This window comes from Tasmannia lanceolata, unplaced genomic scaffold (assembly GCF_043159265.1).
Source record: "Tasmannia lanceolata isolate RefF3 unplaced genomic scaffold, GAP_Taslan_0.1 ptg000025l, whole genome shotgun sequence".
NCBI lineage: Eukaryota > Viridiplantae > Streptophyta > Magnoliopsida > Canellales > Winteraceae > Tasmannia > Tasmannia lanceolata.
This window is the reverse complement of record NW_027518702.1, coordinates 10,617,893-10,642,671: the sequence shown is the minus strand read 5'-3', so window position 1 is coordinate 10,642,671 and position 24,779 is coordinate 10,617,893. Positions and strand designations below refer to the sequence as shown.

The 24,779-nt window shown below is 38.6% G+C and overlaps 1 protein-coding gene across 2 annotated transcripts; it reads left to right on the top strand.

Moving 5' to 3' along the window:
• Positions 1-12,814: 12,814 nt before the first annotated feature.
• DOT3 (Phototropic-responsive NPH3 family protein) lies at positions 12,815-24,193 on the top strand. Of its 2 annotated transcripts, XM_077368371.1 has the most exons (7): positions 12,823-13,320; positions 13,754-13,823; positions 15,956-16,279; positions 16,394-16,956; positions 18,574-18,838; positions 21,419-21,547; positions 23,539-24,193. In XM_077368371.1, exons 1-7 carry the CDS (start codon positions 13,166-13,168, stop codon positions 23,911-23,913), a joined length of 1,881 nt encoding a protein of 626 aa, XP_077224486.1. In that variant the 5' UTR covers positions 12,823-13,165; the 3' UTR covers positions 23,914-24,193. The 2 variants fall into 2 exon arrangements, with proteins under 2 accessions (XP_077224487.1, XP_077224486.1); XM_077368372.1 differs by lacking the exons at positions 21,419-21,547; positions 23,539-24,193 and adding an exon at positions 19,939-20,238 and having other exon boundaries at positions 12,815-13,320.
• Positions 24,194-24,779: the final 586 nt, after the last annotated feature.

Below are 24,779 nucleotides of genomic sequence, written 5' to 3'. Positions count from 1 at the left end.
CTTACAATAGTCTCAGTTTGTTGTCTTTTAGAGTTTTGTGATCCGATCAGAAACATATGGCCTCTAGCTGAAATTTAAAACTTCCAAACATGTCTTTGCGTTTGCAGTGGGCCACTGAATGTGTGCAGAGGTTGGGGTTATTTAGGCTTCAAATAGTGGACCTGGACCTGCCCAACATCCCTATGCTAATTTCAACAGTGACTGCCTTACAGTGTCAATCTTTGTCAAATATGTGCTGTTTCATCTTAGAACAAGCCCACACTGTCATGCAGCAACGGTAAACGAACTGTGCTCATCTTATACAACAGTTTTCATACGATGAAGTTCTATTGTTCACGGGGTAACATTGATTCTGGCCAAGCACCTGTGTGGATTTCCTTGGCTGCTTATGACTCATCTTAGTTGTCAATTTCGTTTCGGTGAGGATTTCGTTTTGCTTACTGTAATGGTAGAAGTAAGGAACCATGGCATATATGTTTGGAACAGATTCCATTTTGAGAGATTTGAAAAAGCACTATCTCGTTGAAAGGTTCGATACATCTGCCCTTTCTCAACGCATTTCTTTAGACAAAGACTCCGTTTTTTCCTCTTTCCGGATGGTAAATATTTCTCAGAACATGGAGTGTGAATCAAACCCATGTTTGAATTGAAACTGAGATACTGATGCAAGTTCTTCCCTTCTGAATCAGATAGATTCATATCTGAAAGAGGCTTTTTATGGGATCGCGGGTCTGTTCATTAGTTCCTATTTGTGGTGCACAATTTCGTGGAATGTGGGTAGTGGTTATGATCGATTCGATAGAAAAGAAGGGGTCGTGTGTATTTTTCGTTGGGGATTTCCTGGAATAAATCGTCGAATCTTCCTTCGATTTCTTATGAGAGATATCCAGTCGATCAGAATGGAAGTTAAAGAGGGCCTTCTATGTTATGTATGGCCGTGCCTAAGGGCATATCGGTTGAAGTAGATTCTTCTTTTTGATCAATAAAAACCCCTTCCCAAACTGTACAAGCTTCTTCCAAAGCATACGGCTTTCTGGATGTATATGATGATATCTAGACAGATGGATCTTATATGAATCGTATGATGAAGTACCGCATGAGTGAATATATAGGAATCCAAATCTGCCGAATCACTCCACCTAGCCGAGCCATTCCCTTTTATGACACCAGGCGGGGCCAAGCCAATACAATAAAGAAACAAATCGATTCAATGAGCAAAAGGAGAGAGAGGGATTCGAACCCTCGATAGTTCTGAACAAAGAACTATACCGGTTTTCAAGACCGGGGCTATCAACCACTCGGCTCTCAGTATGAGGGAAGGAGCTCAGGAATCCCCTTTTACTTTTAATATAAGCGAAGTTTCTTCGGAACGTTCATTCGAGCAAATCATGTTAGATTCTATTTCACCCGTTCTGTTGGTAATGCCGCTGTACTGTGGCCTATAGAATAAAGTAAGCAAGCAGGCATATATGGAACAACCATAATAAGAAGCAAGTTTTGTCCACCAAAACTATTTTTATGCATATGGAACTCAACTCAATTCTTTCATGGATCTAGGTCGGTTTGTGGCCCAATAGAAAGGAAGGATTTGTATCTTCGAAACCCATTGGAAGGGGCAATGGACGAGGGAGGAATCGTCCATAGATGATTGAACCCTCGTATGCCCTGAGAATGATATGAGGTGTTCGGAAGCTCATCCGAAATGGATATCTTCCAAATTGGGGAATATCAATGAAGCCCCTTTAGTAGCCCATTCATAATACTGAGATGAGAGTCCAGTTATTCTGTTTCATCTAGAACAGAACATAAAAAGATTCCTTGAATATCTGGAGTCGTAGAAGTGAATACTCCAGGAAGATGAAAAAATACGGAATTGTATCAAGAATTATGTACAAAAAAATATGAGATCTGGTTCAGAAGGAATTGCACATATAGAGATTAAAAAAAAAATCGACCTAATTCAGGTTGAAGGGGTCATTCGAGCGTATGTAAATAGATACTATGTTTACATATGGATCCCTACGTCGTTACATTCCATTTAGGATTAGAAATAGGCGTAATCGGACCTGCGTCGCTAATTGATCTTTACGGCGCTTCCTCTATCAATTAGATCCTTTCTTTATCCATAGAATCTAATATATAGGCCGTACCTATTTCTTCATATTTGGCTCCTATGAAGTCTCTTTCTTTGCTACAGCTGATGTATGTATATTGGACCTTTTGAGACAATTATAGGTTCTGGGAGGCAATTCTGATTGGTCAATAAAAATACATTCCAATGCAATTCCTTTTTTGTTTTTCTTTAGATTAGCCAATTTATCCTGAAAGGTAAAAAAAGGTACAGTACCCCTGTTTAGATAACTTTCCACCGTCCCCAGCGATCTATTTATAGTTTCTTTGATAAAATAAGGGGTATTTCCATGGGTTTGCCTTGGTATCGTGTTCATACCGTCGTATTGAATGATCCCGGTCGGTTACTTTCTGTCCATATAATGCATACAACTCTAGTTTCTGGTTGGGCCGGAAAGCGGTCATACTTCCTTCACCTAAACGAGAACTTGATTTAGCGGCTCTTTCCAAAAGGCGTGAATGCAAATAAAAAACATCTCCTGGATAAGCTTCGCGACCGGAGGATTCAGCCAATTGTCTCGATCGTGGGATATCATTGAGAAATAGGAATCAGTGTTATCAAAGGATTTCCTGCGACTCTACTGCGGTGACGATACTGTAGGGGAGGTCCTGCGGAAAAATAGCTCGACGCCAGGATGATAAAAAGCTTAACACCTCTTATTCTTATTACTTATTCAAAAAGAAAAAAAAAATGAAAAATGAAAAGGTCGTCTTATTCAAAACCCCAATTATGATACCCCCATAGGTAAAGGAAAGGTCCTTCCCTTTTGGGCCGGTTGTGGGCGAGGAGGGATTCGAACCCCCGACACCGTGGTTCGTAGCCACATGCCCACTTTGTGGAAAATCGTTAGGTATGAATATGTCAGATACCTGTGACTCGATTGGTGAAATAGTATCTCTCTCCCAGGATAAATTGGCTAATCTAAAGAAAAACAAAAAAGGAATTGCATTGGAATGTATTTTTATTGACCAATCAGAATTGCCTCCCAGAACCTATAATTGTCTCAAAAGGTCCAATATCCGCGGTAAGACAGAGGATGCAAGCGTTATCCGGAATGATTGGGCGTAAAGCGTCTGTAGGTGGCTTTTCAAGTCCGCCGTCAAATCCCAGGGCTCAACCCTGGACAGGCTTTGTTCGAACAAATGTAGAACCAGAACGGATGGTTTTGTGCCTATTACCAGTTCTTCCTCCGGAGTTGAGACCAATCATTCAGATAGATGGGGGTAAACCAATGAGTTCGGATATTAATGAACTCTATCGAAGAGTTATCTATCGGACAATTCCATCGAATTGAGTATGATTGTATGTGTGATAGCATCTACTATACCAGGAATATCAATGAACCCAATTATTGCAATTGCTCAGGATACCGCGGATATTGGAAAAACAACAATTATTGTTAACCAAGGAAAATAACTCGTGGTAAAGACAAGATAGACTTTGACCATAAAAACCCGTACTCGAAATAATATTTCCTTGGGGTCCCAATTCCAATAAGACCCCCATGCCTCATTAGCCCATACTGCTCCCAAAAGAATACCTATGGTTGAAAAGATAAACCCTAGATTGGATGCTCCAGAATCTTTTCGATTACTCGTTCGAGAACTACGATCTTTGGCTCTGGAACTGAATCATTTCCTTGTATCTGAGAAGAACTTCCAGATTCATAGGAAGGAAGATTTTGAGTCTCGCGTGTCTACCATTTCACCATCAAGGCATCTTGAAAGTGAATCGTATTCCCCGAATAGGTCAACCTTTCGAACTGCTGCTGAATCCATGGGCAGGCAAGAGACAACCTGGCGAACTGAAACATCTTAGTAGCCAGAGGAAAAGAAAGCAAAAGCGATTCCCGTAGTAGCGGCGAGCGAAATGGGAGCAGATCCTTTTTTTATTGTTCCACGATATGGTCCATTTAAAAAAGGATCATACACTTTAGGCAAGCATTCTTGTTCATTCTCATCATTGCACAATCTTATCCTTTTTTCGAGTACATCTAGAGCAAGAGATCCCTTGTCTAGAGCTTCCATTCGATTTCTGAATTCATTGCTCAAGTTGTGCCTTTTTTGTTCATTAGTATAAACCCAATGATTATAATGATTATTCATCTGCTTCTCACGTTCCGTGAATAGCCGGGACATTGAGGAATATCCAGAAAGGCATTTCGGGAATCAATCTGATTCTATCTCTGTTCGTTCCGTTTGAAGAAAGGAAGGATCCCAAAGAATCGATCTTTCTTTTAGTTGCTGAATCTCTGTTTGATTGATCAATGTGTGATATTCCGAATCCTCATTACTTTCGGTCATTTTGTTCCGATTTCATTCGCAACTTTTCATTCAGCTATGACGAGGGAATTTTTTTTAACAGTTAGAACTATGAAAAAATCCAAAAAACAATTAGAAATTGTTAGAAAAATATAAGAAACAACTAAATGGACCAAATATGTAAAAGATCCTACATCTACTTAAAGGAAAATCACTATCAGTCATCTGAAATGCCTGTGTTGACTGTTGACCAATGTGCTGACCAGTGCCTGACAAGATGAAAAAAATTTAGAGGCCAAATGATGAGATTTTTTTACCGGGCTTTTGGGATTTATGAATTTTTAAAATTGAAAAAATACCGCACCGTTTGGTAGTTGAGATTTTGACAAGACCCATTTTTCCGAATTTTGTACTAGAACTGGAGAGTTGACTTTTTATCCTTTTAGATTTAGGTCTTGCAACTATTTTTAATAGATCCAAATGGGCATATTCCCTTACTTACATGTAAATCTTAAGTAAACCGACAATTTACTTAAATGAATTTACATGTAAATGCTAAGAAGAGAAAGAAGAAGAGAACCAACAGAGAGACTAGGAGAGTAGATAAAAAGACTAAATGGACAAATTTCGGATAAAACTCTGGATTTCGGTCGATTTCATCCGAAATTTCCAAACTTGAACGGAACGAAATGAAATTATGGTCACATTTCATTCCGGTTTTCAAACGAAACCGTAATGTTTCAGCCATTTCCCCAATTTCTTTATAATGCAGTAGCTTTTGGTTCTGCTAATTGTCAACTATGTAGCTTCACATATACTGAACACTGCTAGTTCTACCCCATTAGGGGTTCTTATGTTTGCAAATTATTATCACTTTCATTTTTCATTTTCTCTGTTTTTCATTATTCAAATGATAAGCACGAACTTTATGCTAATCTTCAGTGTTTTGTATGTGTATCACTTTAGTTTGTGATTCAGACTTCTCAAGACTTTTTCTTGGAGGAGCTCTCGTCTTGTAATTTGCATTACCTATCCTGCAGTTTTGTAGGATCTTTCTCAAAACATAGGAAAAAGGGTAAACCTTAATGATCTTTTGTAAGATTAAATGTTGTCTACATCCAAGAAATACAAATTTATTTGCCATCCCAGTTTCATATGCAAAATCGAATGAATTTAGATTGTTTAAGATACTCTGCCAAACTCTCCTGTTCTTTATTCCAATCATGAAGGACCAACTCACACCGATGACATATTATAGATTGAAATCTTTAACTCCAGTTCTTAATACATAAATCACAGCTTCTGGCCATATTCATAGCTCTTAGTACTTAAAATCTAAAAAAAATAAAAAAATCAAGAAACTGATATAGGCAAATGTCATTAATATTCAGGATTGAATTGACGGATATCCGGTTCGATTTCAGCTTGTTAGGTGATCGGCCAATAGCGAGGCGATCAGCCTCACCCCGTTCTAGAGTTGATATAGCCAGATTGGAGATATTTTACTTACTTTCTCATTGATCTTTACATATTTGCTATAGTCTGTCTGCTTGTTTTTCTTGTTGGTGTTGTATTGACCATCTTAGTGGCGCGATTTATGTTCTCTGTAGGGGTGTAAATGGATATTTGAAAATTCAATTACCGTCCGCATCCGCATCCGAATCCGTTTAAAGTGAATATTATCCGAATCCGTTTCAAGCGGATATTATCCGAATCCGTTTATGAGATATCTGGCTCTTAGCAGATGCGAATCTGGTAAATGGTATATCCGATCCGTTTAACATCCGAATCCGAGAAGTAAATCCTTTTTATTTATTATTAATAATATCATTAATATTTATTTTTAGTAATGACACACTATCTTTTGTTTCTAAAAGAAAAGTGAATTTTCTTTTTAGAAAAAAAAAAAACAAAAATAAAAAGTGTTTTGGATGGGAAATGGAGTAATCTCTCATTTTAAGGGCATTCTTAGAGTTTGACATGGCTTTTTTATGAAGCAACAAATGTGGGTTGTATCACCGCCAGTAACCTCCATTTCTAACCCAATCCTCATCTCCGTCCCCACTTCTCTTCATCTTCTACCATCAGCACTCCCACTTCCCCTGTTCAAAATAGCCCAAACTCATTCCACCATATACAAAAAAAAAAAAAAAAAAAACAACCCAATGACCACTGCCAACACCATCATCCATCCCCACCGCCTCTCTCTCTCTCTCTCTCTCTCTCTCTCTCTCTCTCTCTGCCTTTGTTTTAAAAGGAAGAAGAGGATCTCGTATATTTTAGGGTTTGAGAGAATTTACCCGATAAACGGATACGGATAATATCCGAATTCAAACAATATCCGCCAGAATCGAATTCGGTAATAGATATTAAATATCCGTCGAATCCGAATCCGAATTCGGATAGTGTATATGTAATCGAATTCGGATATAGCCATATCCGCTTCCAATTCTATCCATTTACACCCCTAGTTCTCTTTTTCCTTAATTTATAAATTCTCTGTCATTCAAAACAAAAATAAAGAAAATATCTACTTGAAGGCTTCTATGAAACTCGGGTTTCATATTATTGGGCGCAGTAGGTTATTGATTAGCTTTTTCTGCTCTATCGGTATCTGTAGATTATCATTTGTATTCATTTTGGTATAAGTGTGTTTCCATCTTGAAATACAACTGTGCATCTCTCTCTCTCTCTCTCCCGAATAGAGCTCTAAGTTCTTTCCCTGATAGGCTGATACTGGACTATTGGAATATTTGTTTTGAGACCCATCTTGTCCTATATTTCATTAATCTAGGAACTTTTGCTCGCACTACCTCATATTTGGCCTACACGGCAGAACTGTTTCCAAAAGAAATAAATATTGACCTGTTAAACAATTCTGTTGAAATTTATGTATTTCAATAGAAAACAAGAACCAATATTCTCACTCTAATTTTGACGACGATTGGCACCTGTTCTACTTTTTTTTTGAAAGGTAGTCACCTTTTCTACCAAACCATTCATCAGTTGATCAGGTATTTTTGTTTTGGATTTTGTGAACCGATTGTGAGTCTAAAACAGATTATTGGACTCAAATTTATTTGATCAGGTAGAATTTGAGTCCAATAATCAGTTTTGGACTCACAATCGGTTCTCAAAACAAAACACAAATACAAAACAAACGAGCCTCCGACGATAACATCTAAAACCAAACTAGCAAATCAAAAAAGCTCCCTCCCTAAGCACAATAAAAAAAAGCTCTCTCCTTAGGGCATCGGCCTAGGGAGGGAGGCGGTTCCCCTCTCTCTCTCTCTCTCTCTCTCTCTCTCTCTCTCTCTCTCTCTCTCTCTCTCGTTTGTTTCTCTCTTCCTCTCATCATTGCTAATCCTCTTTTTACCGTCTCTCCCATGGTTGGGAAAATATAGAGGCCGAATCGAGAACTGTGGAGGCCAGATCTGGAACATGGTTTTTCCGTGGTAGCTAGATCTGGGGCTGTGGAGGCAGGATCTGGGGCCGTGGAGGCTGGATTGGGAGCTGTGGAGGCTGGATTGGGAGCCATGGAGGCCGGATCTGAAGCTATGGAGGCTGTGAAGCTGGAAAAAACCGTGAAGGTTGCCGATGGCCGTGAAAATGCCATGTGGTGTTAGATCTGGAGCCGTGGAAAGCCAGCTATAGGCGATGCGAGGCCGTAGAGGCCGTGGATTATCGGATCCGGGGGTCATATTTAGGGCAGAATGGTCGGAACTGGGCTTAAGAAGGCTCTAGTTAGGGTTGATGGAGAAAATTGAAGGGGGAATTGTTCGAGGCTGTGGAAGGGGCCAATGTAAGGAAAATAATGTTCGGATTCAGAGAAAAATGAGGAGGTTGGATATGGAGGTGAGGGAGGTTGTGGATAGCGGCAATGAACCTTGTATGGTTAAAGTTTGAATGAGGAGGAAGATGATGGGAGTTTTAGGGTTAGTGTTGATTGGGGAAGGAGGTGGGGGAGTAGTATAGTCTTTAGGGTTATGGTTTAGGGTTAGGGCTAGGAGTATACTTTTGGATGTGATGATTTTTGGGTTAGTGGAAGTAGGTTTTGGAGAAGATGGTGGAAGAATTTGATATATTTTTAATGGGGAGTCGTCGATGTTTGGTGGTGATTCGAGGTAGAAGCCGCCGGAGATCGGATGATAATGTTGGGTGGTTGGCTATCGTGCACGGTTAGGGGCGCACAATAGCTCTGGGCATTCGAGCGGGATTTTTGCAAATCGAACTTGCCAGCGGATTGCAGTGGAGAAATCGGTGTGACATGGCAGGTCATGATCTTGACTTAGGGGTCCCACAAATTTGGCACTTTTTGCTGGATTTGATTAAATTGAGGTTATTAGGTAATGTAAGGGGTAATGGGTTTTTCTTTTGGGCCAAGGAGAATGCTCCTAGGCAATTCATACTATGTAAATCTAGTGGGACTTCTGGTCCCCATTGTAATTTTGCTGGTATGAATATATTTGCCAATTTTTTTTAAAAATAAAATAAAACAAACAGAGCCTGATCCAAGTTCATTCTTGTCAGAGGGGCGCACGACAAGCGATTAAGAGTTGCATTATATATGAAAAGGACATATTAAAGCAATAATATTACATGGGATTTGCTTGGCAATTCTGCAGAAAGCCATTTCGCTTCTCACTTTTGCAGCAGAGAACAGCCACACAGGCTCACATTTTAGCATATTTTGTCTTATTCATTTAATTCATCTCAGGTGGCTGTTCTCTCGGCAAAAGTGAACCATGAAATGGCGAAATTGCCTCTCTGGTGGCTGTTCTCTCGGCAAAAGTGAACCGTAAAATGGCGAAATGGCCTCTCGGCGTAATTGCCTTGCAAATCCAACTCCAAGACTTTCAACCAGTCATTTGAAACCATCTCTTCCCTCCAAAGTATCAAATCCATAAGTCATCTTTTCGATCTATCCACTAAATTTGCATCAATAAGATCTTAACCCTCTAACAAGTTTGTTTTTATTTAGTCTTCTATATAGCCTTTGTTTTTGTGGGCAAAAGGATGGTTAAGTTGTGTTTCTCGGCAGCACTATTGCTCTTTTTCCTATGCAGAGAATGAAAAAAGATGCATAATGTTTGCCATATCCAATTTGCGTTCAGCTAGGATGCTTTCAACTTCGCGCACCAACGACGTTGTTTGTGGCAGGTCACGAAGTGGGTGGAGGAGAAATTCGCTTAGGCTTGGATGACGTTGTTTGTGGCATTATGTTTTTGGGTCACGAAGTGGGTAGAGGAGAAATTTGCTTAGGCTTTGGAAAGACTTGAGGATGAAAAATCAGGTAGAATCTTGTTCGGCAAGCAGACCCGTTTTCTCCTGCTTCTTCAGATCATATAAAAAAACAGTGCAGGAGAATGAGTTTCCCCAAATTTTTTCATCCCACATGGATTCGGGCGATTCTCATTCTCCCATTTCCAGCCATTCGTCCACTCTTCCAATGGGAGAAGGAGAATGATTGTCAAACAAGCCATTAGTAAGAAATGAAATGATGCATTAAAATGCAAGATAAAACATGCTTTGGTAATAGATTTGGACGTACAGTTGGGTCTCCTTGCTATCATTGTCTAGAATCTAGACAAAATACCACACCCAATAGTGAGAGGATTTGGAAGTAAAGGCTGAACAGTGGCATGGATTTGGATGTTGGACAACATTTATAACTTTTTAATACATTCCATCTCTACCAATGATAGAGAGAGAGAGAGAGAGAGAGAGAGAGAGAGAGAGAGAGAGAGAGAGAGAGAGAGAGAGGGCTGGCTTAATTCTAATCAATTGATATAAAATCAATGCTTAAGACTATGGGTACAGAGAGAGAGGGCTGGCTTAATTCTAATCAATTGATATGAAATCAATGCTTAAGACTATGGGTACAATCTAGATCAATCCTTATCAATTATTGGGACCATTAATCAATTATTGGGACATGTATATATGTGTAATTGAGACCGTTGTTATTGCAGACCATCATAAGGCTACCCACGTGGTTCTACAGTGGTGAATGAAACATGTAATAGCAGTGAAGTAGTATCCTCGTAAGAGTAGTAAGTAGTCAATAGGTGTAATAGCAGTGTAATAGTAAGTAGTGCTAAGTTGTCAGCTGAAATAGTTTTCTAGTGTGGTATGTCATTAACAAAAGAAGGGGCAGTGGGGTGTCATTACCAATATAGAGACAAGAGAGTAAGAGAGAAAAATGCTAAATCCTAAAACTACTAGCAAAAAATCAACCTTTTTTCAAGTAGATTGATAGGGGACAAGCAGGGACGGAGCCAGGAATTTGCTCCACGGGGGGCAAAGAAGGGCGTTATAGCATGTTGGAGCCCACCATTTTAGACTTCAATTTTTTATAAGTGGGCCCACCATCTCCCCCTATCCCATGCATAAGGTGGAGCCCAAAATTTAAACCTCAAATTTTGATATAATAGGGCCCAATATTTACACCTCATGTTATGATGGACAGAGCCTACTAATTTACACGCATGCATAGCATAGCCCATGAAAAAAAAGATCCCTTTCTGCTATGAAAATCCAAATAATTCTCCAAATTTTATATGTTACCCACACATGCAGTCCAATATTTTTCAAAAAGTATCGAGTCCACTTCATAGGATGATCCAAACCATTCATTTGTTAGGCCACAACATAAATGGGCTGCAACGCATAAATAATCTCCATAAGATGATCCTACGAAGCAATCACATTGTAGATCAGAGCTTTAGTATCATCCTATGGAGAAGATTCAAGGAGTGCAGCCTATTACATTGTGGCCTAACAAATAAACTATTTGAATCATCCTATGAAGTGGGCCACAGTGCCACACAATAGTTTTTTTGAAAAACATTGGACTTCACTTGCAGACAACATATAAAATTTCATTAATTACCTATCTCGGTTATGAGTTTTGTGTTGGGATGTATGGTCCACCATTTAACAAAAAGGATTGTACAGCCCACTTCATGGAATGATCCAAAACCGTTCATTTGTTGGGCCCAACCATAGATAGGTTGTGCCCCAAAACTCATTTCCATATGATGATCCTTACCCTCTGATCTGTAGAGGTTGTCCCTTTTAGATCGAAGGGTTAGGATCATCCTATAAAAATGATTTATGGGGCACAAACTATTTTCATTGTGGTCAAACAAATGAACGATTTGGATCATCCACAAAATTGGGTACAGTCCTTTTTGAAAAACACATACGGTCACACGCAATATAAAATCTCAATTATTTCCGCTTTTGGCCCTCAAATTTCTAAGAGATTTTGTTATTAAGAGACAGAGACAGAAAGAGATGATTAAGAAAAAATTGCTATAACATAGGTGCTTACGAAAAAAATGGTTAATAAAACTCACTTCACGGATAAGAATCCTGGGATTTCCCAAAGAAGGCTTTTTAAAATTTTCCTAATTTTCAGAGGGGGCAATTGCCCCCCCTTGGCTCCGTCCCTGGGGACAAGAGTCATATCACATGGGCAGACAAGGAAGAGACAAAGCACGTAGTCTCGTAGCAATTTGAATCTAAACATGATACCAAACACCACTTGTAGATGATGTGGCACCCCAAAACTAGTCAAAACACCTTTGTTTTTTTAGCAAAACACCTAGTAAACCCTAGAAATTGTGCGACCAATCTGTTTGTTTACCGCAGAAGTGTTAATCTGAGAAAGGAATCTGACAAAGGAATGTAAAACTATTCTATTTTCTCTTTCCCACGGAAACTGTTCATTCTACTTTTCTTGTGCGCAAGGAATTTTCCAAATAATAGCCTTTGAGTTTTCTCCAAAATCAAGAGAAAAGTAAAAGTGAACAGGATTTTTACTTCTTTGTTTTTACTTAATGATGTCATTTTACTTCTACTTTAATACATCCAAACGGGCCCTAAGGAAATCTTGATGGATCATGAGGAATTTGATCCACCAAACAAGAGGAATTCTATAGTGCATACACATAATTCCCACAACAAGAAGGTTTCTCACATAGATTACCCCAAGTAGGGATTTGAAATAGACTTGTCCATGAGACTCCCTTAAGTAAGTTGTTTTGTATAGTCGTAATCAGAGAGATAAGGGTCTTAATAATGAAATAAAAATGAGAGAAATGTGGTGTGTATATGTCGTACATATCCATAAGTATAGTGTATATAATATTAAGCAAGGTTGACGACAGGTGATGGCATGATCGTTAATTGGCCCTATCTGCATTTACGTGGTAAAAAACTGACCACTCGATGCCAACATCCTCTCTATCCGTTTTGCCTCTATTTATGATAACAAATTACTCAGGAGGAAGCAACAAAGACAAGGACTTCCAACCAATCTATTAAATCATTTTCCCTTCTTAACCACACACTTTTTCTCACATTTATTTCAACCAAGGTCCCACATTCTCCTCCTCTTAGCTCATTCTTCTTTCTCTACCACTTCTTCTAGGCTCACTTATCTTCTTCTTTTCTTCTACTACTTCTTCTTTACCTATCTAATGCATATATAGTTTCAAAACTCGCCCGCATTGTTGTGGACTCTCCCGAGTCGACTCCTTTTTACCTTGGCCACGTTCTTGTTTGAGTCTGCATTTTGCCTTGCAAAGTCAATCCAAACACCATTGACTCTCCCGAATTATGACCACATCAACCGAGTACTCAGCTGTGTCAATCGAGTTCTTGACTGCGTCGTGCTGAGTCGACAAAGATTTGCTTTCATGGCATTATAACCTGCATCCTCGTTTTGAAACACTGATCTACCGTAGTGATCTCTATTGTGTTAACTATGAAGAAGTCTTTTCAGGTGTCTCAACCCTTGAGCACCAATAGTGATTCCGACAATGGTGGCGGCGCCGGCAATAGTGTTCACGATCAATGCATCGTAGTTCCAACAAAGTTCGCCCCAATTACAGAAAGCATCGAGAAGAAGGAGCGATCGTGGTAAGATAAGATAAGAAATCTTCATTAAAAATTTAGAATCCCATTAAATTTAAGTTCACTTATAATAAACTTCGCATTTTGTTTCTTCAATGGGTTTTTGTTTTCTCATACTAGAAATGATCATGTTATTTAGGGAAATGATATTGGCACTCCCTTGTTTTAATAATGACACTTCTTTTGATTGGTGGTTGGTAGGCTTTTTGAAAGTTGCAACATCCTTAAATAGCTAATCAGATAAGTATAAAGTTAAGAAAGGAGTGCGGGTATCATTTTCCTTATTATTTATTTACACCATTTTATGGTGTATGGTAGATCGTTTGAGAAAATAGGAAGTAGATGATCGAACTCTGCACTGAAAAAGTGGTATATAATTTATGCACCTTAGCATTAACTTTCCTCTTCTAATAATTGGCACATTTTGGTGTTCTTGCAGGCTTGTCACTTCACAAATACCTACAGATCTAACCATTCAAATACAAGACATCACCTTCTATGTGCACAAGGTAAGGCCAAGAAAGAAATATGAGTACAATCTTGCCATTTGGTCTAAAGAACACATCTCGTTGAAATGTAGCAGCCTCTGCCACCCCACTAGTACTATATTGCTGCAAGTTGTGGGACCATTTCAATTAGTGTGGGCCGTAGGACCCACATAGATTCATGTGTTAAATGGGAAATGATACATTCAACATTTTTTTTAAAAACTTTGGACAGCCCCCTATAGTGTAAAAGAGTAGTCACAATTCACAAATACAATAGAGGGGGCTGATCCAAGTTTAAAATAAAAAAAAAGGGGGCGAATATATCACTTCCCAGTTAATTTTTCAAATAAATGCCTTTTCTGCTGTCACTGGCGGTCCCCTAAATGCCGACTTGGGTCACTTTGCCGGGCCATTACGACATCAAAGGAAAGTCTGGCTTACTGAAAAACAAATCCAATACATACTAGATTTAAGATGTGTTTTATGATGCCCGGCATACCACTTTTGTTGTCTGAACCATAGTTACCGGGTTGGAAAACGAATTTGGGAAGCGAGACATGAATCGAAAATGGAAAAACATGGAGAAAAAATAGGAAGGGAACGAGAAAACGATGAAAAATCGTATGAGAAACATCTTAGCCAACACATTAGAAATGTTTCATAAACAATAAACGTCAATGAAAATGCATATGAAACTCAAGGAAAACACAAAATATATGTTTTGTACATTTAAAATTTGTTAATTTCAAATTTCTATGGGATTTTACGCATGAATACATAAATTTGTAATTTTTCATAATTTTTACTTAAATTGTAGGGTGTTCTTTATATGTTTTAACTCTAGCACAATTTTTTTTACTCATAAATTTTTTATTAAAATTTTTTTTTATTACAATATATACTATTATTTTCCTTTTTAATATCAATTTCACAATTTTTTGGTGTGTTCTTTTGCAAAACGCTTTTCGTAAGCTTCACACACATTTCCTACAAGTTTCACATATATTTTCCACGAATTTTCCACATGTTTCTCACATGTTACACACATGTTTCACATAAGTTTTGCATATGAGAAATGAGTGTTCCGCACGCCCAAGTATTGTGGGTATCCAAATGTGGGTATCCAAACGTGTTTCAAATCTAAATGTTGTGGGTATCCAAACGCGGCCTAAGAGAAATGAGTTTTCCAACCGGCAGAAAGACTCGGGTCAGCACTTCTGGGACATCCTAGATCACTACGTATTACTTTGAAGATTTGCCTCAAAACTATAGGAATTTTTATAATTTTGGTGGACGCAAGCTAGATTTAGCCCGACGATTAAGTCCTCTTTTCTTGTCTTTTTACATACTTACCAGAAAACTAGGAACCCGTTTCTTTTGCAGAACGGTTTCGTTTTGCTAGCAGCTCTCCATATGGATGGTCTATATATCCACATTCAACACAAAAAAAAAAAAAGGGAAAATGAAAAATGCGCCCCTTTTCATCACATGGGACACCCAAGTGCAATGTTCTTGGCAATCAAATCCGTTGAATCCTTCTGACGTGAAGTAAATCAGCCTCTCTGCAGTCATTGATACACTGCTGCTGGGTGTCCCAAGTGATGAAAAGGGGTGCATTTATCATTTCCCAAAAAAATATACCTTTTTTTAGATCAAACATATGCCTACCATATGGATGGTCTAGATCAACCTAAAGGTGGGGCTCACTATGTGTTGTCTCACAATGGGGTCACCCCTTGACTATCTTCTACAATGTTGACCAGTATCTAACCAGAAAATTTGAAACTTTCCAGTTTTCTTTACAAAATAATCCAAATTCTTGGGTTAATTAAGCTTTCCCTTTGTTTCAATAATTCAATTGCTAATACGGGCCCTGCTTGGATTGCAAGAAAAATATTTCTTATTGAAAAAAATATCTTGGGAAATGTTTTTCCTTTCCACGATTTAGATGGAAATGATATGATATGGTTAATTTGGACGGATATTATTATAAATTGCAATACCCTCTAAATAAAATTTGAATATGGTTGGTTCCAATTATCTTTTCCATGTGTAAAAAAGGTTGGAAATTTTAGAAATATTTCTGCTTTCCAAACTTTTCCACAAAATTCTTGTCATCCTAACAGGGCCTAATTTCGCTTCCTATGAAACAGTACCCGTTGCTCTCAAGAAGTGGCTATATGAGTAGACTCACTCTCCATGCCTCCCATTCAAACGTCAGCTTTGAGATCGACAACTTCCCCGGCGGGCCCGAAACCTTCGAATTAATTCTAAAATTTTGTTACGGACTTCCGATCGATCTAACTCCGACGAATATAGCGCCATTAAGATGTGCATCGGAATTCCTTGAAATGACCGAAGATCTTGAAGAAGGAAACCTTATATCCAAGTCCGAAGCTTTCCTCACATTCGCCATCCTATCCTCATGGAAACACTCAATTGCGGTCCTGAATTCGTGCAATTCACTCTCTCCGTGGGTATTAATCAGGCACTTCTTCTTCTTTGTTTTCAATTTTGCCAAATATGCTCCTATGATTCCAATCTTTTGTCATCAAAACTTGTCTTGTCTGGACTAACATTTATATCTGTAGGCTGATAGCGTTCAAATAGTCCGGAGGTGTAGTGAATCTATTGCGTGGAAGGCCTACGAGGACAATTTGACAATAGGGGGTGAAACCAATCTCGAAAAATGGTGGTTTGATGACTTGTTGACCCTTGGGATCAACAATTTTGTTAGGATCGTGACGACTCTAAGGGCGAAAGGGTTAAGGCCAGAGATTGTCGGTGGTTGCATTGCGAAGTACGCGGTGAAGTGGTTGCCTGGATTTGATGGAGAAGGTGAAGGGGGAGATGGGTGTGGAGGGAATGAGATCCAATTGAGTATTTTGAGTGGGAGGGGAAAAGAAGGTGGTGGAATACAAAATAAGGAACAAAGGATGATGATAGAGAGCCTTGTGAGCATTCTCCCTCCACAAAGGGAAGCTGCCTCATGTGGCTTCTTGTTGTGGTTGTTAAAGATGGCTATTGTTTATTCGGTGACCCCAGCATTGGTATCAGAGCTAGAAAAGAGGGCAGGAATGGTTCTCGAGGATGCCACGGTGAGCGATCTTCTGATACCCAATTCTATCAATGGAGGAGGAGTGACACTTGGGAAGTGAGTTCTCAATCTTCTTCTCTTCTTCTCTTCTTCTCTTTTTTTGCATACATAGCACAACATCAATTATATTCTAGAGGTGAGCTATGCTCCCTCACGACTAACTATGTCGCACAAAAAATGAATAGATTTATGGTGGGTAACATCAGTCACATACACTTTTAATTTTTTAATCTTATCAATAGTGAAGGCTAATTTTAATGAAAGGGAGCTCCAGTCACGAGGAAACTTAGACCACCTCTACATTTTCTTGTGCTTTAGGCTATTTTTGGCAACCATGAAAACTTTTCCATAGAAAATATTAGTATATGTAATGGAGAAAGAGGGGTAGAGAGGGTGGGGAGGGGACACTTGAGTGAGGAGAGGGTGAGAAGGGTTAAAAAATAAGGAAAGGATAAATTGTAGTTTGAGGGAAGTTCCCTTTTTCTTTGTTATGAAAACCCACATGTGGTGTTACATGTTATTTAGCCTTTTCTTACCCTCTCCTCATTCAATCCTTCTCAGGTTTCTCCCTCTCCCACCTCCCTTACCATTGGATAATCTAATATTCCATGGAAAAAAAATTCATGGTTGCCAAACACGGCCTTATAGTTAGATGGACACACTTAAGGTTAATCATATTAGGCCCAAATCCATCGTATATGAGATTTCTTAAAGGCCCATTGGGGTAACTTAGTCTATCAATGGGCATACTTATCTATAAATTCCTTGTAAATGTGGGGAGGAAGAAGCAATCACAAAAAAGTTTTGCTGGAAATCTATATGCAAGTGCAGCAAAAAAAATATAGTGGGGCCCATATTGTTGGGCAATCCAAACCGATCATTTGTTGGGACCTGACTTAGATTGTCCCTACACGAAAAATCTTACGATGACCCTAACCCTCCGATCTCCATAGATGAAAATCGAAGACATAATGTGAAAAGCCTCTACAAATCGGAGGGTTAGGATCATCCTCAGGAGATTTTTCGACCTATCTAAGCTGGGGCCCAAAAAATGATCAGTTTGGATCGCCCAATAATGTGGGGCGCACCTTCTTTTGGCATGAAGACATATAAAAACTCATTACTAATGTAAAGATGCACCATATTTATTTAGGGAACTGATAACCGCACTACCATATTTTGATATGGCACAACACACATTGGTTTACACTTTTATTGATTAGCTTTCAACAGTTTTTATAATACTAAAGATGATATCAACATCCAATTAGAAAAGTCTAAGACAAAGTGAGTAGTGCCGATATAAGCTGTCGATATATACACTGTAGTTCAAAAACTCAACTCTCAAACTCGGAAGTTGGTCGGGTCGAGTCAGCTCGGATGATAAGAAATGGGGCACATTTTCCTTAATTAATGGATAGGTTTCTAATATTTCTTAAACTTTAAAAGCTGTAGTGATTAGGATCATCTTATAAGGTCTTGACTTCCAAAGTTTATGCGCCTTTTTTAATTTTTCATGAGTGAATTAACCCGTAGACCCATTTTAATAGCTAGTCGAGTCAACTCGATAATCTATATTACTATGATTTACATTATAATCTAGAATACTCCTTGGTTTTAGTACTAATTATTCCATTCTTATTCATTTCCATGGCAACTCAATTCTTCGAGAAGTTCTTCGATGAAAGACGGTGCCTTGTATGATGTTGATGTCGTGCAACGTATTGTCGAGTATTTCTTGATGCACGAAAAACAACATCAAGATCAACAGAAATGTGCGAAAATTGCAGTCGGGAAGCTATTAGACACTTACTTAGCGGAGATTGCACGAGACCCAAATCTTTCCAATTCCAAATTCCAAGTTCTTGCAGAAACCTTGCCAGAAAATGCTCGAATGTGCGATGATGGCCTCTACCGAGCTATCGATACATACCTCAAGGTACTATTATCCTTTTAAGTAAGCTTAATTTTCACAATTTCTTAACTAATCAAATGTTAATGCCCGAATCTATTTTAGAAATCAACAGTATATTTTTACCATGACCCCACAATATGGCCCTCTATGAGCACGCCCCATATAATCTGATCAATGATGTTTTAGGACCAGTTCGTTTCGGACTTTGTGAAATGATTTTGAGTCCAACAATCAGGTTTGGAATCAAAATCAGTTCTCAAAATCCAAAAAGAACAACGTCTGAACTTAATTTTGAGTTCAATGATCAGTTTTGGACTTGATCAATTCTCAAAATCTAAAATAAATAGTTAGGTGTTTTGTTTCCACTTTAAATCAATTCTCTAAATCCAAAAATAACAGAGCCTAAATATAATTTGAGTCCAACAATCAGTTTTGGACTTAATCAATTCTCAAAATCCAAAACGAATAGTTAGGTGTTTTTCATTAAATGAAATGAAATAACACATCAAACCATAAAAATAAATTACACAACGATCCATTTATGACATATGTAGAATAAATCTAGAGTAAAGAGCAGGCCATTTTTTGTTTTTGAGAGACGATTTTAAGCCCAAAACTGATTATTGGACATGTTTAATTTTGAGTCCGAGAATCATGTCTCGACTCAAAATCAATTCTGAAACCCCAAAATGAACATGGATTAAACGTGCTTAATTTTAAGTTCAATAATCAGTTTTGGACTCAAACAATTCTCATGTTTGTCATTAAATAAAGTGAAATAACACATCAAAAACGTAAAAGTAAACTACATAACAATCCATTTATGGGTCATGTAGAATAAATGTAGAGTAAAGAGAAGTCGTTACAAGATCGCATTCCTATTCTATAAATAACACCACTCCTGAAATTTCATACATCAACAAATCAAAGAAGAAGGGAGGTGTAGGACTAGCTAAGAAAAGAGATAGGATATGATGAGGAAAGGGGTTGAGGTAGCCATGCTCTTGTTGATGCCCTTACTTGCCATGTGTGCCACACCAGGGCTCGCACGTGAGCTCTCGTCTTCTTCACCTAAATATGAGGTTATAGGTGCACTTCCACCCTCACCATTTCCCTATTGGCAGCTATACAGGGATCCGTGTTGGTATTCTTTTGATATGATACCCAACTGCACTCACTCAATCGTTTATCCACCTGGCTCCTTGTCGATACAACCTCAATGTTGTAAGGCTGTTCTCGATGTGAGCAACAAACCTTGTTGGCACAAAATGTTCCTGGGTATGCACTTGCCTGTCTCCTATGCTGATGAAGTCGCCGCATACTGTAAAGCTTAGGCTCCCATGCAGATTTCTGAATAAGCTATACTCTTTTTCATCCATGACTAGAAATAAGGGATTATTATGTAGTAGCATGGACTTTATCTAATCTATTGTCATTAATATATAAATGCAATTAGTAAAAAGAACACATGTTACGCAAATGCAATCTAAAATAAAAGTCTTTATAACTCACTGTTATTGGTGTTTTAGACGCTAAATTCACCTATCTGGTTGTTATCGCTTTATTTCTTTGTAGTAATTTTTATTTTCTCTCCTAGCAAACAAACATCGAGATCATTCATGAAGGATAGCAGGAAGTCGATCTCGATGAGCTTGAAATCTGTTTCTTCGCCATCGGTTTGCTCGAAGGTCCCTAGTATTTTTGGATCATTTGAATCCTTCGTTCTCCCTATCTAGTGTCTCTCAAGGATAGGGATGTTGGATTTCATACCTAAATGTATCATCTTTCTAGGGGTCCCCGCCGAACCCGGCTTACCTACCAAAAAAAAACACCACAATTAGATTATTTACCTTGACGCACATAATTAAATGCAGAATAATCAAATTATATGCATCAAAATGGTAGTGTCATTCCAGTTATTAAGGGTGTTGAGAAAATCCGCCGGGCAAGTTAATTTGATCGTGCGCAAATTAAACGGAAGAGTAAAAGTAATAAATCATGCCACAAGATGAACACGAAGATTTATGTGGTTCGGCCAAGCCACTCCATGGGCGAGAAACACGATCTTCCACTATGAGAAAACAATATACAAGGATTACAATGGATTAAATCCAAACCCACAAACCTGCAACCCTTTCCTTCCTTCTCAACCCAAGACCGTACAAGAAAGTAACCCAAGAGAAAACCCAAGAAGACGACCAAGAAGAACTCTCTCTCTCTCTCTCTCTCTCTCTCTCTCTCTCTCTCTCTCTCTCACACACACACTCAGCTACACCCCTTTGTGGCCCACTCTTGCTTCCTTTCTCGTTAAAGATCTAGAGTTTATATACTCTAGGTTTTCCTAAACCTAAACCAAAACTACTTTCTATTTTGGCTTATTGCCCTAATCTGCACAATATAGAAACCTCTACAAATCAGAGTGTTAGGATCATTGTATTGTATGGTGACAATTTACGGGGTGCGACCTATTCATGTGGTGGCCAATCAAGTGAACTGTTTGGATAATCCTAAGAAGTTAGGCCATGAAGAAATCAACACCAAAGTTAATTAAAATGATTTTATGATCAACACCAGAGTTAATGAAGATTATGTTTTAATGATCAGAGTCATCCGTCCATAACCGAGCATGAGAGGCGTAGGCTTTGCAGAGCGATGGATTGCGACAAGTTATCGTTAGACGCATGCACGCATGCAGCCCAAAACGAGAGGTTGCCTCTAAGAACTGTTGTACAGGTAACAACTAATTTTATCATTTTTAACTTGGGATTTGTTAGTGAATTTCGCTGAAAGCTATTTTACTGATCGCTTTTGCATAAGAGAACAACCACATAGGCTCACTTTTTGGAAGACTTTATCCTATTCATTTAATTTATCTGATGTGGCTGTTCTCTCCTGCAAAAGTGGGCCCCAAAATTACCTAGCAAATCCCTCTTAACTTTCATAAGACTCATATAGAGGGAAATGATATCGGGAGATTGCCTTCAATAAGACAATTATAAGATCCCACTTTATTGGAATGTGGGGCATGATTTGAAAGACCCACAATGCATTGACCATAGCAACCAAATGCTTGAAAATGGAATTTGGAAACAGAAAATGATCTCTCTCTCTCTCTCTCTCTCTCTCTCTCTCTCTCTCTCTCTCTCTACGAAACAGAGTATGTTGGGGGGTTTTTCACTACAATCAGGCATAGGGAAAACACATTTCACCCCCTTTCCCAACTTTTCCACAACCTTTTTGTTTATCAAAATGACTGCGTTTCAAACACTAGAGAAGGGGCTGGCAATGCTGGAAAAGGGGGTGGAAATATCATTTCCCTATTTAAGATCAAGTTTTCTTACTGGTATGATATTTGGGCCATTGGATATCCACCACGAGGCTGTTTGGATGTAGGAAACAATTTTCCAAAGAAAATAAATTTTCCGGTGTTAGATAAACTGATCATTTTTGGACCTTTTTTTCATCAAATTAAATATGAGAATACTGTTTCTGCGCACGTGCGCAAGGAGCTCCCTGTGCACAAGTGGCTTAAAAGGCAACGGTTGGTCACTTTTTCTGGACCCCGTAGAGGTGGACCCGCCATACGAACCAACAGGTAGCTTTTTAAGGAAAACTGCAAACCTAGACCCTGAAATTTAAATTTCTATGGAGTATTTTTCTATAGTTTTTCTTTCCTTTACATCCAAACACTCCCCTTAGAGTACATAGATTTTACAGATATATCTATATTTCTCACATTTTAATGCATAAAATATGCAATATTCAAAACAGAAGGTTGTGCAAAACTTGTGCTTAGAATTTATACATTTTCATACCTAGAGTTGTCGATGAGTCAACCCACTTTCACAAGGGATGTATTCAACTCGGACAATTTTTGAGCTGACACGTTTTTGTATGGGGTTTTTTGCAAAAGAAGTCTTCTAGTTTGATTTATTTTCAAAAAGAGTCTCCTAATTTGACAATTTGAAAATAGAGTTATCACATTTGAGTAAATTTTACAAATCAGGTCATGCCATCAATTTGTGACCAAAAATGACAATGGTGGATTGTTTTTTACTCATAAAATACCCAAGCGGCCTTATTTGTAACAAGACCAAAATTACCCGATTAATTAAAAGACCAAAACACCATTGATGCTCATTAATAAGTTTTTATAGTGTGGGTCCCACCAACTCAACTCAAACTCATGCATGGGGTGGGGCCCACCATTTTGCCTCATGTTTTGAATGGTTGGGCCCATGTTTTTTATTTTTTTTTAATTTATTTTTTTGGTAGGTAAGATGGGGTTATGCAAGACCCCGACCAGATATCATTAATGAAAATGTTATTTACTGTCATGGGTATTTTGGTCTTTTTAGGAGTGAAAAAAGGGCATACAGGGATTTGCTAGGGATCCCAGAAAGGCATTTGGCGGCTGGCTGTTGCATGTGAGAGCAGCCACATAGGCTCGCTTTTCAACATATTTTGTCTTATTCATTGAATTCATCTAAGGTTTGCTGCTTTCACATGCGATGTTCCCTAGCAAATCCCCAAAAACAATCCACCGTGGGTTTTTTTGTAACAAATTGATGCATGACCTGATGAGCAAAATTCATTGAAATGTGATGACTCTGTTTGCAAATTGTCAAACTAGAAGACTCTTTTTGCAGATAAAGCAAACTAGATAACATTTTTTGCACTAATCCCTATTTGTATTATGATACTAAGAGAAATGAGAATCGCAGGTGTTGTTCAACGAGCAAGTAAAGATGAGGATCTCAATGCAAGCAAAAGAGGTGATACCGAATGAGAGCTTTTGTGGTGAGCAAGAGAGCAACTGGGTATCTACTAACAAGCAAGTTAAGACCTTGAAAAGGGAGATAGGGAAGATAAAAGCCAAGTTGACCGAGTTACAAAGTGAGTACGGCGAGTTGCACCACGAGTTTGAGAAGCTCAACGGGCAAAAGACCGAAATCAGGTGGAGTTCAGGGTGGAAAAAGATCAGACATTCGGTTTTCTTGTTTCATGGGAAGAATGACAAGGTGGAGATTAAAGACACACAGCCGAAACAAAACCAGAGACGAGGTTGGCTCTCCAGAAGGGGGTTCTCCATTTCCTAAGATAGAAAGAGATCTATGTACATAATCTGTTACGTGCCTAGATGGGTCCCACTTAGAGTAGAATAAATTAGTACATACATAATCTGCTACGGGGTAGGATAAATTAGTGCTAATTTATATTGTACCCTAAGGGGCACTCATCTAGGCACATAACATGATCCTTGTGTCTTAAGTTTTTAACTGACAAAGCTGAGGGTGTATTAACAGGATCAATCCTGACTATCAACCTTTTGGTTCCAGAGGGGAACATGTATGTTAATAGAGACCATTGATCTTTATAGACCACCTTGAGGCAACCCACATGGTCTTACTCCCATGTCAAAAGGAGATGTCACATTTGTAAGATTCAATCTTACAAAAATCTATGGCCAGAATCATCCTACAATTAATGTATGGTAAACATCAATCGACCGGACTTAGGGTCATGGTGGGCCCAAAAAGTAGTTGTTATGAAAGAGCACATAACAACCATTGTCTTTTCTAGCATTTTTCATATTTTAAGCAACTGTGCATTTCTTCGGAAACCCTTGGCCATCAGGAGTAAGCAGACTTCTTCGTAGGCAACATGAGTTGGCGTTGTTAGAATTTTTGAATAAAAATATTTGGGGGGAAGATTCAAAATAAGTATCTCCCACGGAAACAGCCTCACTGCAAAGCAGGAGTAAGACTGCGTACAATTAGCCCTCCCCAGACCCGCAATGGCGAGAGCAGCTTGTGCACTGGGCCGCCCTTTTTTTAATTCAAAATAAGAATCTCCCTCTTGGTTCTTAAACTCCTTGTCTTTTAATGTTGCCTTAAACCCAAGACCACGGGTGTTGTGAGAATGCATGTGAAATCTAATGTAAAACGTTTAGTTCCACATTGAA